The sequence below is a fragment of the Lotus japonicus genome, chromosome 1 (genome assembly GCF_012489685.1).
Source record: "Lotus japonicus ecotype B-129 chromosome 1, LjGifu_v1.2".
NCBI classification, from domain to species: Eukaryota; Viridiplantae; Streptophyta; class Magnoliopsida; order Fabales; family Fabaceae; genus Lotus; species Lotus japonicus.
The window spans coordinates 25467736-25480645 of record NC_080041.1 but is presented as its reverse complement, the minus strand read 5'-3'; the positions used below and the strand labels follow the sequence as shown (position 1 = coordinate 25480645).

Sequence of the window (12910 nt, the reverse complement as noted above, 5' to 3'; positions counted from 1 at the left end):
GTGCTTTGTGTCAATCCCACTTCAATTTGTTCCTATAACATGGAAAATATAAATATTTAAAATACGGCTTAATTGCACTTTTGCTCCCTCATCTTTCACCGTTGTGCGAAAGCCCTCCCCCATGTTTAAAAGGAGCAGATTCCCTCCCTTATGTTTAAAAATGTGAAAAAGTTTCCGTTCCGTTAGTTTGCCGTCTGAAAGCCAACGGTGGTTGCTTATGTGGCTTTCTATTCGCACCCCATCTCAAACACCACCCCTATTTTTAAATGATTAACTCAGATAAAAAAATAAAAGAAAATATGAAAGCCATCGATCTCACAACAAAGTTCATTCACCCAAATTAGAACCCCGATAACCTTGTGCGATTTTCCCCCTCCAACTTCATCTTCAATCTCTGAAAGGCATCGATCTCAATCGCACGGTTCTCTCTGAAGATTCCCTTCAATGGCGGGTGGTCCCAGGCGTCGAGGTAGAGAAGGACAACCACGACGCGACAAGACTCAAAGCAAGGGAAAGGAGCATGTCGTTGTTGAACCAAGCACATGCGAGGAACAGGAAGCTGTCGTTGAACAAAGCACATGCCAGGGAAAGGAAGCTGTCGTTCAACCCGAAGTTGATTTTGCCACGATTCGAAGCCCTAATTTCCAATTTAGGTACGAATCGAAGCCCTAAAATTTCTTATTAGGAACCTGTAAATTTCTGCCCCAAAATTCCCAATTATGTGTCCATCTTCATCTCTATGTGTTTAGGATTTCTTCCTCTCAATTTTTCGTACTGTGTCAATTTCTGACATTGTTAATTCATGTGTTGTTTGTAGGCCTACTGCAGTGAACTTATTGAAAGTGATTATTTGGCATAAAGGACATTTTGTGTTTGAACCTACATGTGAGTATGTTGAAGGAGTGTGTGTGATTCTGCCAAGGTTTGATCCTGATGAGTTAAGTTCAATGGAACTACAGAAGTTAGTTCAAGAACTTGGGTATCCATCATACAAGTGTTTGTGGTATAGGGCTCCTGCTTTAGGATTGTTTGATGGTCGCAGACCATTTAGCGATGATAAAGATGTTCACACCTTTCTGAAAGATTTGCAAGGGTTCTCTGAAGTTGAATTTTATGTTGAGCACTGTGAAGAAGCTATTAAGTTGCAGGAAGGGAATCAGGAAGGGGTGAGTCAGATTTCTGTGGAGGACATTGATATTGACACAGAGTCTGCCTTTGTGAGTATTGCAAGGGAGGCAGAGACTGCCTTTGAGAGTCAATCAAGGCGGACTGAGGTACTGAGTAGTGAAGCAAGAGAGGCTGAGGTTATAATTGAGGAGGGTGTGCTGCCACCAGTTGTTACTGTGGAGGGGGGAGTTTCTGGGATTGTTAGTGAGGAGGGTGTGCTGCCTGGGTTTGGGAGGGGTGTGCGGCTTACTGATGTAGAGATTGATGTTGTAATTGATGGTGTATTTGAGGCTGAGAATAGAGTCTGGGAGGAACATATTGTTGTGCATGAGGATAGAGAGGGTTAATGACACATCAGATGCTGACAGCTTGGATGAGGATTATGAAGCATTGACTGATGATGAAGATTCTGATGATGTGAGCCTTGATGACTCTGATTATGATGAGAGATGGGAGTGGACTACTGTGCTGCCAACTGGAGATTATGAAACAGTAACTGCTTTACTTGCTTCAAAAAACCAAAATTTATTTGACAATTTTGAAGATGAAGAGGGGGATTCTTCAGACTTAGATACTCCACCTGGGAGTGATTCAGATTCTGAGGAGGTGAGGCCCAAGTTTCCTAAGTACAAGCAAAGTGAAGATGGTGGTGAAGTCAAATTTGAGGTAGGTCAGATCTTTACCTCTGCCGCTCTTCTGAAAAATCAGTGAAGGACTATGCCTTGCAGAATAGGAAGGATGTTTATTTGGCAAAAAATGATCCAAAAAGGGTTGTAGTCAAATGTACTAGGGAGTGTATATTTTATCTTAGGGCTTCCAAATACAAGCAGAACACATACTTTCAGATTGTGACATTATATGATGATCATACTTGTGTGAGGACAAGCAAGAACAGGCAGGCTAAGACCAAGTGGATAGCTAAGAAGTTTGTGTCTATGCTAAGACACACACCTTCCTTAAAGGTGGGTGCTTTAGTTGAGGAGGCAAAGATCAGGTGGGGGGGTTTTCTTGTCCAGATTTCAATTCGTCTAGATTTCAATCCGACCATCTAATGGGCCCAGGTTGTGGCCTGTTAGTCTTGCACCACCACTTGATCCACCTTACATGAGAAGGGCACCTGGGAGGCCTAAAAAGCAAAGGAGAAAGACAAATGATGAGCCCAGAGACCCAAACAGGCTGAGGAGGTACCAAAACACAATTCAGTGTAAGAGATGTGGTCAACCAGGGCATAACAAAATGACTTGTACTGGGAAGCAAGCAGCTGACAGGGAGATATCAGTGGGAGGGAACAAGGTGAAAGAATGAACAATAATATATGCTTGGCCTATGAATACTGTAATTTGTAGAAATCTTCAATGATTGTTTTCTTTTTTCAGGATAATACACAGATGCTTCACCCTGAACAGAGAGCAAGTGGGAGTGGAGTTGCACAAGATGGGATTGGAGCTGCACAGGAACCAAGGGTTGCTACTAGAAGGAGAGGCAGAAGAGCTAATGCTACTGGAGCTGCACAAGAGGGGAATGGTGGTTCTGGAGCTGCACAAGGGGAGAATGGTGGTACTGGAATTGCACAAGATGGGACTGGAGTTGCACAGGAACCAAGGGTTGCTACTAGAAGGAGAGGTAGAAGAGAAATGCTACTGGAGCTGCATAAGAGGTAGAAGATGGGACTGGATGGAGACTTCCAAGAACAAGGAGACAAGGAAAGCAACCTCAAGTTACACAGGAATCTCAAGCTACACAACCAGTTCAATCTCATCACACAGTTCAAGGTCCACCAATTCTAACACAATGCTCACAGACAACAAGCTCAATCACACGTAATGCTCCACGGGTTGCAAGTGGATCTCAGCAATCTGGAAGGCCTGATAAGAAGCAGAAGCTTGTTCTAGGATAATGTTATTTTGTGTTTGTCTTATGTTGACAATGTTAATGCTTTCAAGTTGGGTGTAACTTGACTATGTCATTTTGTGTTTGTGTAATGTTGACAATGTTAATGGTTCCAAGTTGGGTGTAACTTGACTATGTCATTTTGTGTTTGTGTTATGTTGACAATGTTAATGCTTCCAAGGTGTCTGTAACTTGACTATGTCATTTTGATGTTTATGGAACCAATAACAATGGTTTGTTATGCTATATGTTATTTTGTGTCAAATAATTTGTCATTTACATATCATGATACTGGTATGTTATGCTATATGTTTACAAATAGGCATTGAAAGATACTGATGTTTAGAAATAGACATTGGAAGATACTAAAATGAGCAACCAAGATCATACAAATTGTAACAAGTATGGAAAAGCTTATAAAGTTGGGGTTCTACCTTCCATTAATCAGTAAAGTGACCCTTTTGGAAAGCAAATACTCGTGGAATTGTCTGTAATCTGAAGTGGTGATCATGCCATTTGAAGCTTTGATAATGGCAGTACTCACAGTTCCCCATTACATGTTAGTTTCTAGGCTAGTTTCTAATTCTGTTAGTTTGTTAGGTTTGTTGTTAGTGCAGTTAGAATAGTCTCTCTTAGATTATGTTAGATTAGCATTAGATTAGCACTTGTATAAATAGCTTATTCAATCAATGGAATATTTACTGATTTAGAAATCAACAAATTCACATTCTATAAACTAAACAACAATATAGCGAAATCAATCTTTTTTCATTGCATTCAATCACTAGTTCCCAAGTTACAAATGGCTGCCAAGCTAGCCTTAACATACAAGACAATCCAAACTCCTAAAACTACCAGCATAAGTCTTACTCACAGTTCCCCCAATCAAGCTTTGATAACCATGATAGCAATCACAATGATCAACAGTACAATGACTACAACACACAACCCAAAACACCTAACTAAGAAGATCTTTTTCTTCTTGAAGACTTCAATCTGCTTCAGCAACCCAGAAATCATCACATTCTGGCGTGTATTCATAGGAGGATCATGCCATTTGAAGAATCCACATTTCCTTTCCCTACCCTGAAATTTTGCCCAAATACATAGATACAAAGGTTAGATTTTAGATCATGCAATTTAAAGTACCCATATTTCATTTCAATGGAAGGTTTGTTTCAACAATTACCTGGTATTGGCCACAGCCGTAGAATCTTCGACCCATGTTATCTGGTGTCCACGAAGTCCTCAAAGGAGACAAAACCCCACAATTACAGTAGTAGGTTCTTCGAACAGTGCCATCACTACAAGTGCTTGTCGAAGATTCATGAGAATCGCTCACTCTTGTCATGGCCTTCGTTCTCCTTCGATCTTCTTCGTGTTCCTTCGTTCTCGTTCGACCAATTTCTCTGTTCTCTCTTCTGCAATGGAGTTAGGTCAAATTTGGGGGAAAAGATGAAGATGGAGACTCAATTAAGGGGAAAGGATGCACGTGTTGATCATGTGATTCCTTTTTTTTTTCTTCAATGAAAACAGACTAAGTGGCATCTTACTTGGCCTGTGTCAGAGACACGTCAATTAATGAAAGCCACATAAGCAACCACTGTTAGCTTTTTAAACGACAAACTAACGGAAGGGGCACTTTTTCACATTTTTAAACATAAGGGAGGGAATCTGCTCCTTTTAAACATGGGGGAGGGCTTTCGCACAACGCTGAAAGACGAGGGAGCAAAAGTGCAATTAAGCCTTAAAATACTATCATGATAAATCTTCAATAGCATGATAATTGAAAACAACATAGTCAAACTTACCACTACACCCATTACTTCATCATTGATAAAGGATCCATCCTTTCTTTTATGGGTTTCGATGTATAATTGTGCATGACTTGGTTGCTTCCCAATTTTCAGGAACTAGCATAGAAAAACTAAATTTAAATACAAATTTCAAAGTTTGATAAAGAGTAGAAATTTATATGTTAATGTCATCTATCTATCTATATATATATATATAGATATATATACATATATATATTTAAAACACTAACATTCTAAGAACCCTTTCCCCCTTATCTCATTCACAGGAATAAACTTGATTATTTTATTCCCTCCATTGCACTACAAAGTGACACGTGTCCCTCTCCTATTATTTTATTTTATTCATTCCTTCATCTCATTTCTCTCTCTCACTATCTCATTCCTTCTTTTCCTCTCTCCCTTTTTCAGCCTCATCCATTATGTTTCTCTCTCTCTCATACACCGACTCATGAAATTTCACCTTTTTGCTTTCCTTCTCTTCTTTTTTTTTGTTATTATTATTCGAACCCTAATTCATTATTCCATGGAACTCTTTCGAATTCTCCATGCTCCATTGATGACACAGCCGCCCCTTCTTGGTTCCCAACATTCATTCTACGCCCCATTAATGGATTTCGGTAGTTTGAATTTTTTTTCTCTATATATTTGTGCCCAATGATGGTTGTTCATTCCCACTTATTTGTTGTTTCAACTTCTTGTTTTCGAATTCTTGAGGAAATCCAAAAGTTTCAACCCTTGAAACTATTCTATATAAGTCCCTGTGTTGTGATGCCCTGAAACCCAATCCTTTTTGCTTTGCCTGTTTTGCTTTCTCCAAATTTCTTATCAATCCCTTCTGATATGGCTCTTTGAGTTGATGATGTCTCTAAATTTGATGCTTCAAAAGAAACCTGGACCATCGTTGTGAAGGTTATTCGGTTGTGGTTAACGCCTAGCTACTCCGAATCCAAGCTTCCTTCATCCTTGGATATAGTTTTGATGGATTCGAAGGTTTTTTTTTGCCCTAATATTTCCTTATTATCTTCATGGCTTATGTGTTGAAAATTCTAATTTTCTTTGTTCTTTTTTTTTTTGTTTTTTTAAGGGTTGCAAAATTCATGCTTCCATTAGGCGAACCTTGGTTTACCGGTTCCAAAATCAGATATCTGAGGGTCGTGTGTACCAGATCTCCTCTTTTGGTGTTTGTGAGAATGGAGGTGATTTTAGGACGACCTCTCATCCCTATAAGATGAATTTCTAAATGCATTCCATTGTTAGGGTCATGGGTAACACCTCCATCACCGGAAACCCCTTCTCTTTCTTGGCTTTGTCTAGTGTTGTGTTCAAAGAACCAGACACCTCCTTCCTATTTATTTCCTTTTTCCCTTTTGTTAATCATATCAATGTTGGTTATCAATGTGAGTTATTCTATTCTTCCAGATGTCATCGGTATCCTAACTGGGGAGCAAGAGGTTGAAAAACATGGTAAAGTGCAAAAGAAGATTACCCTAGAAGTTGATCAAGAAGGGTATGTGTAACTCTATTCCTTATTCCTTCATATGTGTTATGTTGTCTTATCTGTCTTTGCTTTTCCTTTGTTGGTCATAGTTCATGTTCAGGCTGCTTTTTTTGGGAAATATGTCGATGAAATCGTTGGGCAATTGGCGTCTGGGGACATGACTAAAGTTGTTGTTGTCCAATTTGCAAAGATAAAACCTTCCAAAGGTATACTTTTTTTTTACTTTCCATATTTTAGTTGTTGTGTAAATCATTTCGGGTTCCTGGTTTTCTAATCTTTTTCAATTATTTTTCATTCACAGGAAAGCCTAGCATTCAAAATTTTTATGGGGTAACTAAGATTCTCTTTAATCCTGCTATCGATGGCCCTTCTGCTCAAGTCCTGACTCAGCTTCATGATTCCAACAGAAGATTTTCTAAGGCAAAGTGTAGGGAAAACAATTGAGCAGATCAAATACTTGGTTGAGGTCTGCTTTTTTTTTTTTTCTATTATCCTATGGTTCATGTTGATGATGTTATCTTTAGATATTTTCCTAACTCTTTTTTATTTGTTGTTGTTAGAAATCTGTTTGCGTTGTTCTTTCCACTGTTAACTTCATTCCTGACGACAACAGTTGGTACTATCCTGCTTGCAAGTGTAACAAAAAGGTGTACCCAGCCGAAGACATGTACTTTTGTGAAGCATGTGTTCTCCATGTTGTTACTGCAATTCTTAAGTACAAAATTCATCTCAGGGTTATGGATGCAAATGATTCTACTCCATTTGTTGTTTTTTATCAAGAAGCCAATAATCTTCTGAATAAACCATGTGCTGATTTGGTTGAGAAATGCCATAAGGTTTGGTATTTCATTTTTTCCTATATCTAATCATTTTCAATTTAATTTCAACGACTATGAATGTCATGCTATTCTCTATACAATTCAAGGACCCAAACGATTACCAGGTGTCGTCTGAGATTTTGAATTCGATTGAGAAGACCTTCTTATTCAAAGTTGATGTTGATAACAGTTCCAATACATGGTTTGAGCCATCCTATAAGGTGAAGAGAATCTGTTCAGATCGTGAGGTGATTTCCCAATTTAAGATTGCAAATCCCCAGTTAGAAGGTTCCCCTCCTTACATGCTTTTGACAACTCCTAGCTCTGGTGGAATGGTTGAAGGATCGTCATCAAGTTTTGCTAAGGTTTTTCTATATGTTCCAATACTTGGTTCTGATGGTTTTTTTATTAGCTTTCTCATATCGTTTTTCCTCAATTTAGGACCTTAATGACGAATTTAATGTTGCTGGTGACCCGCATGGGCTTACTTCCCCCAATTCATCTGTTGTTGATCTAAGTAAAGATAGCCAGGAAGGCTTTATTGTTTTAGCTCCAGATCATGAGTTGAAGATGCAGTTCTCATCCATTTCAAAGACCACTCAGGGAAAGCCATAAATTATATACAAAGGGAAGGTTAGTATCATTTTGATTAATGTTAATTTGTTTTTAATCTTTATGTAATTGATTAATTTAATTTTGTCACGTGTTCTTATATTTCAGAATATCATTTGTGCTAAGTCTTCTACTGGAGTTCTTTCTGGTCCTCATCCATTTCTGTTTTTTTTTTTTACGTTTTAAAATTTACAACATTTTTGGTAAAGCCTAGGAAAGATTTTTAATTTTTGGTAATATTGATTTCAGTCCTTGGATAAGGATGTTGGATTTGATGGTGATATCAAAGCTGCACTCACTATCAATGGGAACTCTCAGGACCCCCGTCATGTTGAGAATAATGACTCTCCTCCTTTTAAACGTCATACCCTATTGATGCGGAAGTCATTGCAAATGCTATTGACAGCAAGAAGCCACTGAAGATGGTCAAGAAGGAGAAAGTTTTAAAGAAAGTTTTCTTATTCCCGTTTGTTGTGAAATTTTTTAATCCCTTTCTTATAGTTCAAGTAGTTATGTTTGATTAAATAATTATATTAAATTCCTCCATGAAGAAATTTCTATTGTATTAATTAATGGGTTGTGTGTTATTTTTAAAAAATGTGTTTTTGAATAAAGTGTTATTTATTTCAAAATATCTAAATCCCTGTAAAGAAAGATATAAATCGTTTCAATTACCTATTATACGGGATTCTATACAAAATTTTAATATTTTTGGGTTACTCCCTTTTTAAGATCTAAATTATATTCCTAATAACTCTCCTTTCAGATTTAAATTCTATTCCTACCAAGATATTTTTGTTTTTGGAAAAATCCTTTTTTTTTGTTCAAATTAAAAAGTGTTCATTTGTTAGTTGAGTTTTCAATAAACTTAATATTTTGAATTCAAATATTTGTGGATAACTCAAACTTGATATCTCTTTAATTTGTAAACTAGTTCTACAATAACAAATTAAAATCAAATCTTATTCCTATGAAAGTGGGGTTTCATTCTTTATAATATCCGGGGTTTCAATTTTTTTAATTTCTAATAACCCTTCGTTGAAATAATCATTAGAATCATTGCTCCCACTTCTTTTTTATGTTGTTAGCACCTTTAAATAATGATTAGAAGTGGGATTGGTTTTTTCGTATGCCGTAAATGATGTTTCTTCTCCCTTAATTATTTATAGTTTTTGTTTATTAATAACAATTCTTATCCTTATGAAAGTGGAGTTATTATTTATTAATCTTCCTTCCCAATTCCAAGATATCTTCATAAATGAATCAACTGTTTATTCTCATGAATAGTCTACAACATGTTTAAAATTCTACTAAACCTTATTTTAAATCAGAATATTTATTCAAGGTAATTAGTTTTCTTTGATGCAGCCGAAAAATGAAGGGGTTTATCCATTTTTTATTCTATTGTATTCTATTTTATTATGATTTTTTTAATTCCCAACAACCATAACTCTTCATTTGTGCAAAAAAACTGTTTCTTATCCCCATAAATGATTCAATTTCCCCCATTTATTCCTCTCCATAAAGTTTATTGTATCATAAAGTGTATGCTTTTTGTCCCCGTAGGATAGCTCAAGTGGTAGGAGTTTGAGGACATATGGGTTGGGTAGGGGAGGTCCAGGGATCGATTCCTTGCGGGTGCAATTTATCTTTCCGATGTACCAAAAAAAAAAGTGTATGCTTTTTATCATAAATTTGAATCACTTTTTTTATTGTTAGGATTTTATTAATTAAATTGTCATTCAAAAAAAAAAGAAGTTTCTATTTCAAATGTGATTTTGTTGTGTAAATCTAATATTGCAGTATGATTTCTTTCGAAATACAGGATAGTAATTTTTATTTTGTTATGTAAATAGATTTTTTTTAGTACAGAATAAATATATACATACAGTTTCATATCTCTATAACATGTGGTTTTATGCAAACTTTAAAACTGAGAAATTTTCTCCTTTTTTATTTATATTATCTATTATTTGTTTAATTCCCACCCCCAATACCTTTTGGTTTTTGCAGAATGAATATTTCTTATCCCTATGAAAACTGTGTTGATATTTTAAGCCTTTTCAATTCCTAATAACGCTTTCTTCCTTGATTCTTCCAATTTCATTCAATTATACCACTAATTATTGCTGCAACTGAAACTGGCTTTACAATGAATAGGAAGTGGGTTCCTTTCTTCAAAATGTTGAAAATTAATGATTCAATTTCATCCTTTTGTCTTCATTCTACTTCCCAATGTGAACTATTTGGAACTAATGTTCATCTGGACACGTGCTTTCATGTCATCTTGCATGCCACCCCCACAATCAATCCCTTTTCATACAATCTTTTCCTTGCTCTTGCCAAAATATTTCAAGTTTCCATTGTTGTGAAATCCTACAATGGCAAATCAGTGAGCTTTCCTTCTCTCTTGTACAAGAGTTTCCTCCCTGTTCAGAGTTGAAATTTGGAGGTAAAGATCTGTTTAGTTTCTCAACCAATTGTTCATGCATGTTGCTTTTAACTTTCCCTGACCGTTTCGATCATTTTTTCCAGTATGAAGGGGAGCTAAGCCGATGGTATGTGAAGGAAATTAAGAAGAAGCTAAAACATGAATGGGTGTTCATTAACGATGGAAGAAACAAACATGTTGTGGGCTTCAACATGATTGAGGACCGCCATAGGCTTACTAAGGGTTGGTATCAATTGAGGGTATTTTAGAGCTTAGAAAAAAACTGTACTTTTTGGCTGCATGAAGTTGGAGATTATATTTTCCACATCTCAATTCTTAATCAGGACAAGAAAGAGATCCAAGTTCCTGGAGGTCCTCCTCCACGTAATCTAGACATGTAAGCTGAAGATGATGAACTGATTGTTTATGACTTTTATCGCAATTTTACGTTTATAGGAAAACCTTCTCAACCCCCTTCTCTAAACCCTGAAATTTCATCCTCTGTCCTCCCTCCTCCTTCTAACTCTGTTGAGGTGGATGGTGAAGTTCAAATTTCGACTCATGATGGTCCTTCTCAAGTTGTAATTACTGAACAAAATCTAGGCTAGGAAGTGAGAGTTGAGTGTGTTTTCAATTGCCAGCTCAGTGTTGAGCATTTCTCCATAAATCGAATAGTAATTATAAATCTGAATTTTTTTCCTTTTCTCTGAATTTCTTATATTTTTTTAATTTTTTAGTTCTATTAATATTTCAAATTGTTTTGGATGTCTTACTAATCTTTTTTATTCTGAACAGAGCCTCTTCCAACATCTGCTGCTACATATATTAAAGATGTTGGGGTCGATAGCTGGATTTTCATTGGTCCCTCCCAATTTCAAGGGGAATATCGTATGCATATCCTTCTTAATTCTGTAGTTGCAAAGATGGGCAGCAGCTGGAGACAGTTCTGCAATGTTAATAACATTTTCCCTACGGACCAGCTCAGATTCGATTTTTCAATGACATGTATCAAATTGCTCATGTTGATAGAATGGAGCCTATTTGATGAAGGATGGATTTAGGAGGGTCTTTGTGATGAAGTGTTTGATTTCTGGAATGTTATCAGGCTTTCTATTGTTGTTTGTATTCCCGGGTTGTTTAATTGTTGGTTGTTAATTAGCTCCAGTGATGAATGTGTGTAATTTATCTTTGAATTATCAAACAATTAAGTGTTTGCATTATGGTATGAAGTCCCCCCTATTTCCTAAATTTCTCATATTCACGTGCTATTATGTTAGTGGCTTTTTTTAATTATTATTTTAAATTTAATTCACACAAAATTAAAATACAATTAAAATCACAATGCGATTAAACGCAATATATTTTAAAAAATTAGTAAATTCAAGTTAAATAAATTAATGGTTGCGTAATTATTATAGATTTTCTCCATTTGATTTTATACACATATTAGTTTCATATTAATGCTTCATTTTATGACCAAATATTCCATCTTTTTTCCCAACGTGAGTTTAATTGTTTCAGTCATCATCTGGACGAGTAAATAAATAGAATTTTCAAAAATTGGCCCATATGTAAAATAAAATTCCCTTCTTTTTGTCTTCTATTTCAATCCTTACACTACAAAAAAAGTAATTTTTAGTGGCATACGTTTCTGGCGGTCTTACATAAACCGCCACTAATTGCAAATTGTTTAACATTTTTAATTTAATTTTATTAGTTTTTTCAAAGAGTAATGTCTTCACGCAATTCTCGCCTTCACCATCGACGCGCGATTCTTCTCCTTCTCTGAATCTCCATCGATCTCTTCATCTATCGACGCCTTTCACCATTCGCGGTTCTTCTCCTTCTCTGAAATGGAATCGTTCTAGAATCTCCCATCTGCGATTTGCGATTTGTGACTTGCGATTCGTTTCTTCTATTTGCGAGTTGCGATTTGCGATCCTCGACACTCATCTGCAGTTCTCATCAACTATCTTCAACTATTGTTAATTTTTTGGCTAGGTTTCTCTTTGTTTGATCTTTGATTCTGATTTTGAGTTTTGTTTCTCTTTGGAATCACAGATTAAGCATAGATTCTCAGGAGTTGAAACCTTGGCATTGTTAGCAACTGGAAGGTAAGCTAATTTCCTAATTTTTCATTAGGAATTGCATTTGCTTTGACCAAAATTGCTGTAACCTTGACGATTGCAAAGGAAGTTGAGTGTTTGGTACTTAGGAAACTTACACAAGTGTGTGACTATATTAATCTTGATGCATATATATTATATATAGTTGATTAATTGTTTATCTGGTTAAGATTTCCTTCAATTTGGTCTCTTTTTTTCCTTTTCCTTTGTTATCTAGCTTTCTCAAAGGGAGATCAATTTGGAAAAGTTACAAAGAATTTCTAGCATTGGTATTTCTGATGAAGGTGGTTTGCATGCAATGGCTTGGAAGGTTTGTGTTAGAATATATGGATTTTCAACATTTTGGTGCTCACCTTGCATATTCATTTCAGGATCAGATACTTTCATGCTTTGAATTTTTATCTTAGTGAGGAATATAATATTATCTATAGTTTATGACTTTCATTCTATCATCTAGTGATAAAGACGATTAGAAGTGCAGATTTATGTTCCTATTAGTAGAAGTGTAAAATCCCCGTGATTGTGGTTATATCTGCACACAAGCAGCTCAT

At 36.0% G+C, this 12910-nt stretch overlaps 3 protein-coding genes and 1 long non-coding RNA gene across 4 annotated transcripts; 3 read left to right on the top strand and 1 right to left on the bottom strand.

Annotated features, from left to right (window-relative positions):
• The first annotated feature begins 307 nt into the window (after positions 1–307).
• On the top strand, positions 308–3303 carry LOC130734258 (uncharacterized). The gene is made up of 3 exons (XM_057586601.1): positions 308–653; positions 818–2460; positions 2544–3303. Exons 1-2 carry the CDS (start codon positions 445–447, stop codon positions 1512–1514), a joined length of 906 nt encoding a protein of 301 aa, XP_057442584.1. The 5' UTR covers positions 308–444; the 3' UTR covers positions 1515–2460; positions 2544–3303.
• Positions 3304–3853: 550 nt separating this feature from the next.
• Positions 3854–4483, bottom strand: LOC130731737 (uncharacterized). Its single transcript, XM_057583978.1, has 2 exons — positions 4247–4483; positions 3854–4143 (listed from the first exon to the last, which is right to left on the bottom strand). Exons 1-2 carry the CDS (start codon positions 4406–4408, stop codon positions 3943–3945), a joined length of 363 nt encoding a protein of 120 aa, XP_057439961.1. The 5' UTR covers positions 4409–4483; the 3' UTR covers positions 3854–3942.
• Positions 4484–5852: 1369 nt separating this feature from the next.
• On the top strand, positions 5853–8222 carry LOC130730901 (uncharacterized). Its single transcript, XM_057583044.1, has 9 exons — positions 5853–5864; positions 5959–6070; positions 6294–6338; positions 6462–6578; positions 6674–6792; positions 6933–7208; positions 7298–7555; positions 7632–7733; positions 8052–8222. The coding sequence occupies exons 1-9, from the start codon at positions 5853–5855 to the stop codon at positions 8220–8222; spliced, it is 1212 nt and encodes a 403-aa protein (XP_057439027.1).
• A 1649-nt stretch (positions 8223–9871) lies between these two features.
• LOC130731736 (uncharacterized) lies at positions 9872–11463 on the top strand. Its single transcript, XR_009016801.1, has 3 exons — positions 9872–10254; positions 10338–10630; positions 11029–11463. It is a non-coding gene; the product is annotated as an uncharacterized LOC130731736 (long non-coding RNA).
• Positions 11464–12910: the final 1447 nt, after the last annotated feature.

Bases quoted from the DNA above. Each gene is read 5' to 3' on its own strand.
- LOC130734258 (XM_057586601.1), top strand. From the start codon at position 445: ATGGCGGGTGGTCCCAGGCGTCGAGGTAGAGAAGGACAACCACGACGC. The intron at 654-817 runs GTACGAATCGAA...TGTTGTTTGTAG, and splicing joins AGCCCTAATTTCCAATTTAG to GCCTACTGCAGTGAACTTAT.
- LOC130731737 (XM_057583978.1), bottom strand. From the start codon at position 4,408: ATGACAAGAGTGAGCGATTCTCATGAATCTTCGACAAGCACTTGTAGT. The intron at 4,144-4,246 runs GTAATTGTTGAA...GCAAAATTTCAG, and splicing joins ACGGCTGTGGCCAATACCAG to GGTAGGGAAAGGAAATGTGG.
- LOC130730901 (XM_057583044.1), top strand. The intron at 6,339-6,461 runs GTAAAGTGCAAA...TGTTGGTCATAG, and splicing joins GCAAGAGGTTGAAAAACATG to TTCATGTTCAGGCTGCTTTT. The intron at 6,579-6,673 runs GTATACTTTTTT...TTTCATTCACAG, and splicing joins AAAGATAAAACCTTCCAAAG to GAAAGCCTAGCATTCAAAAT.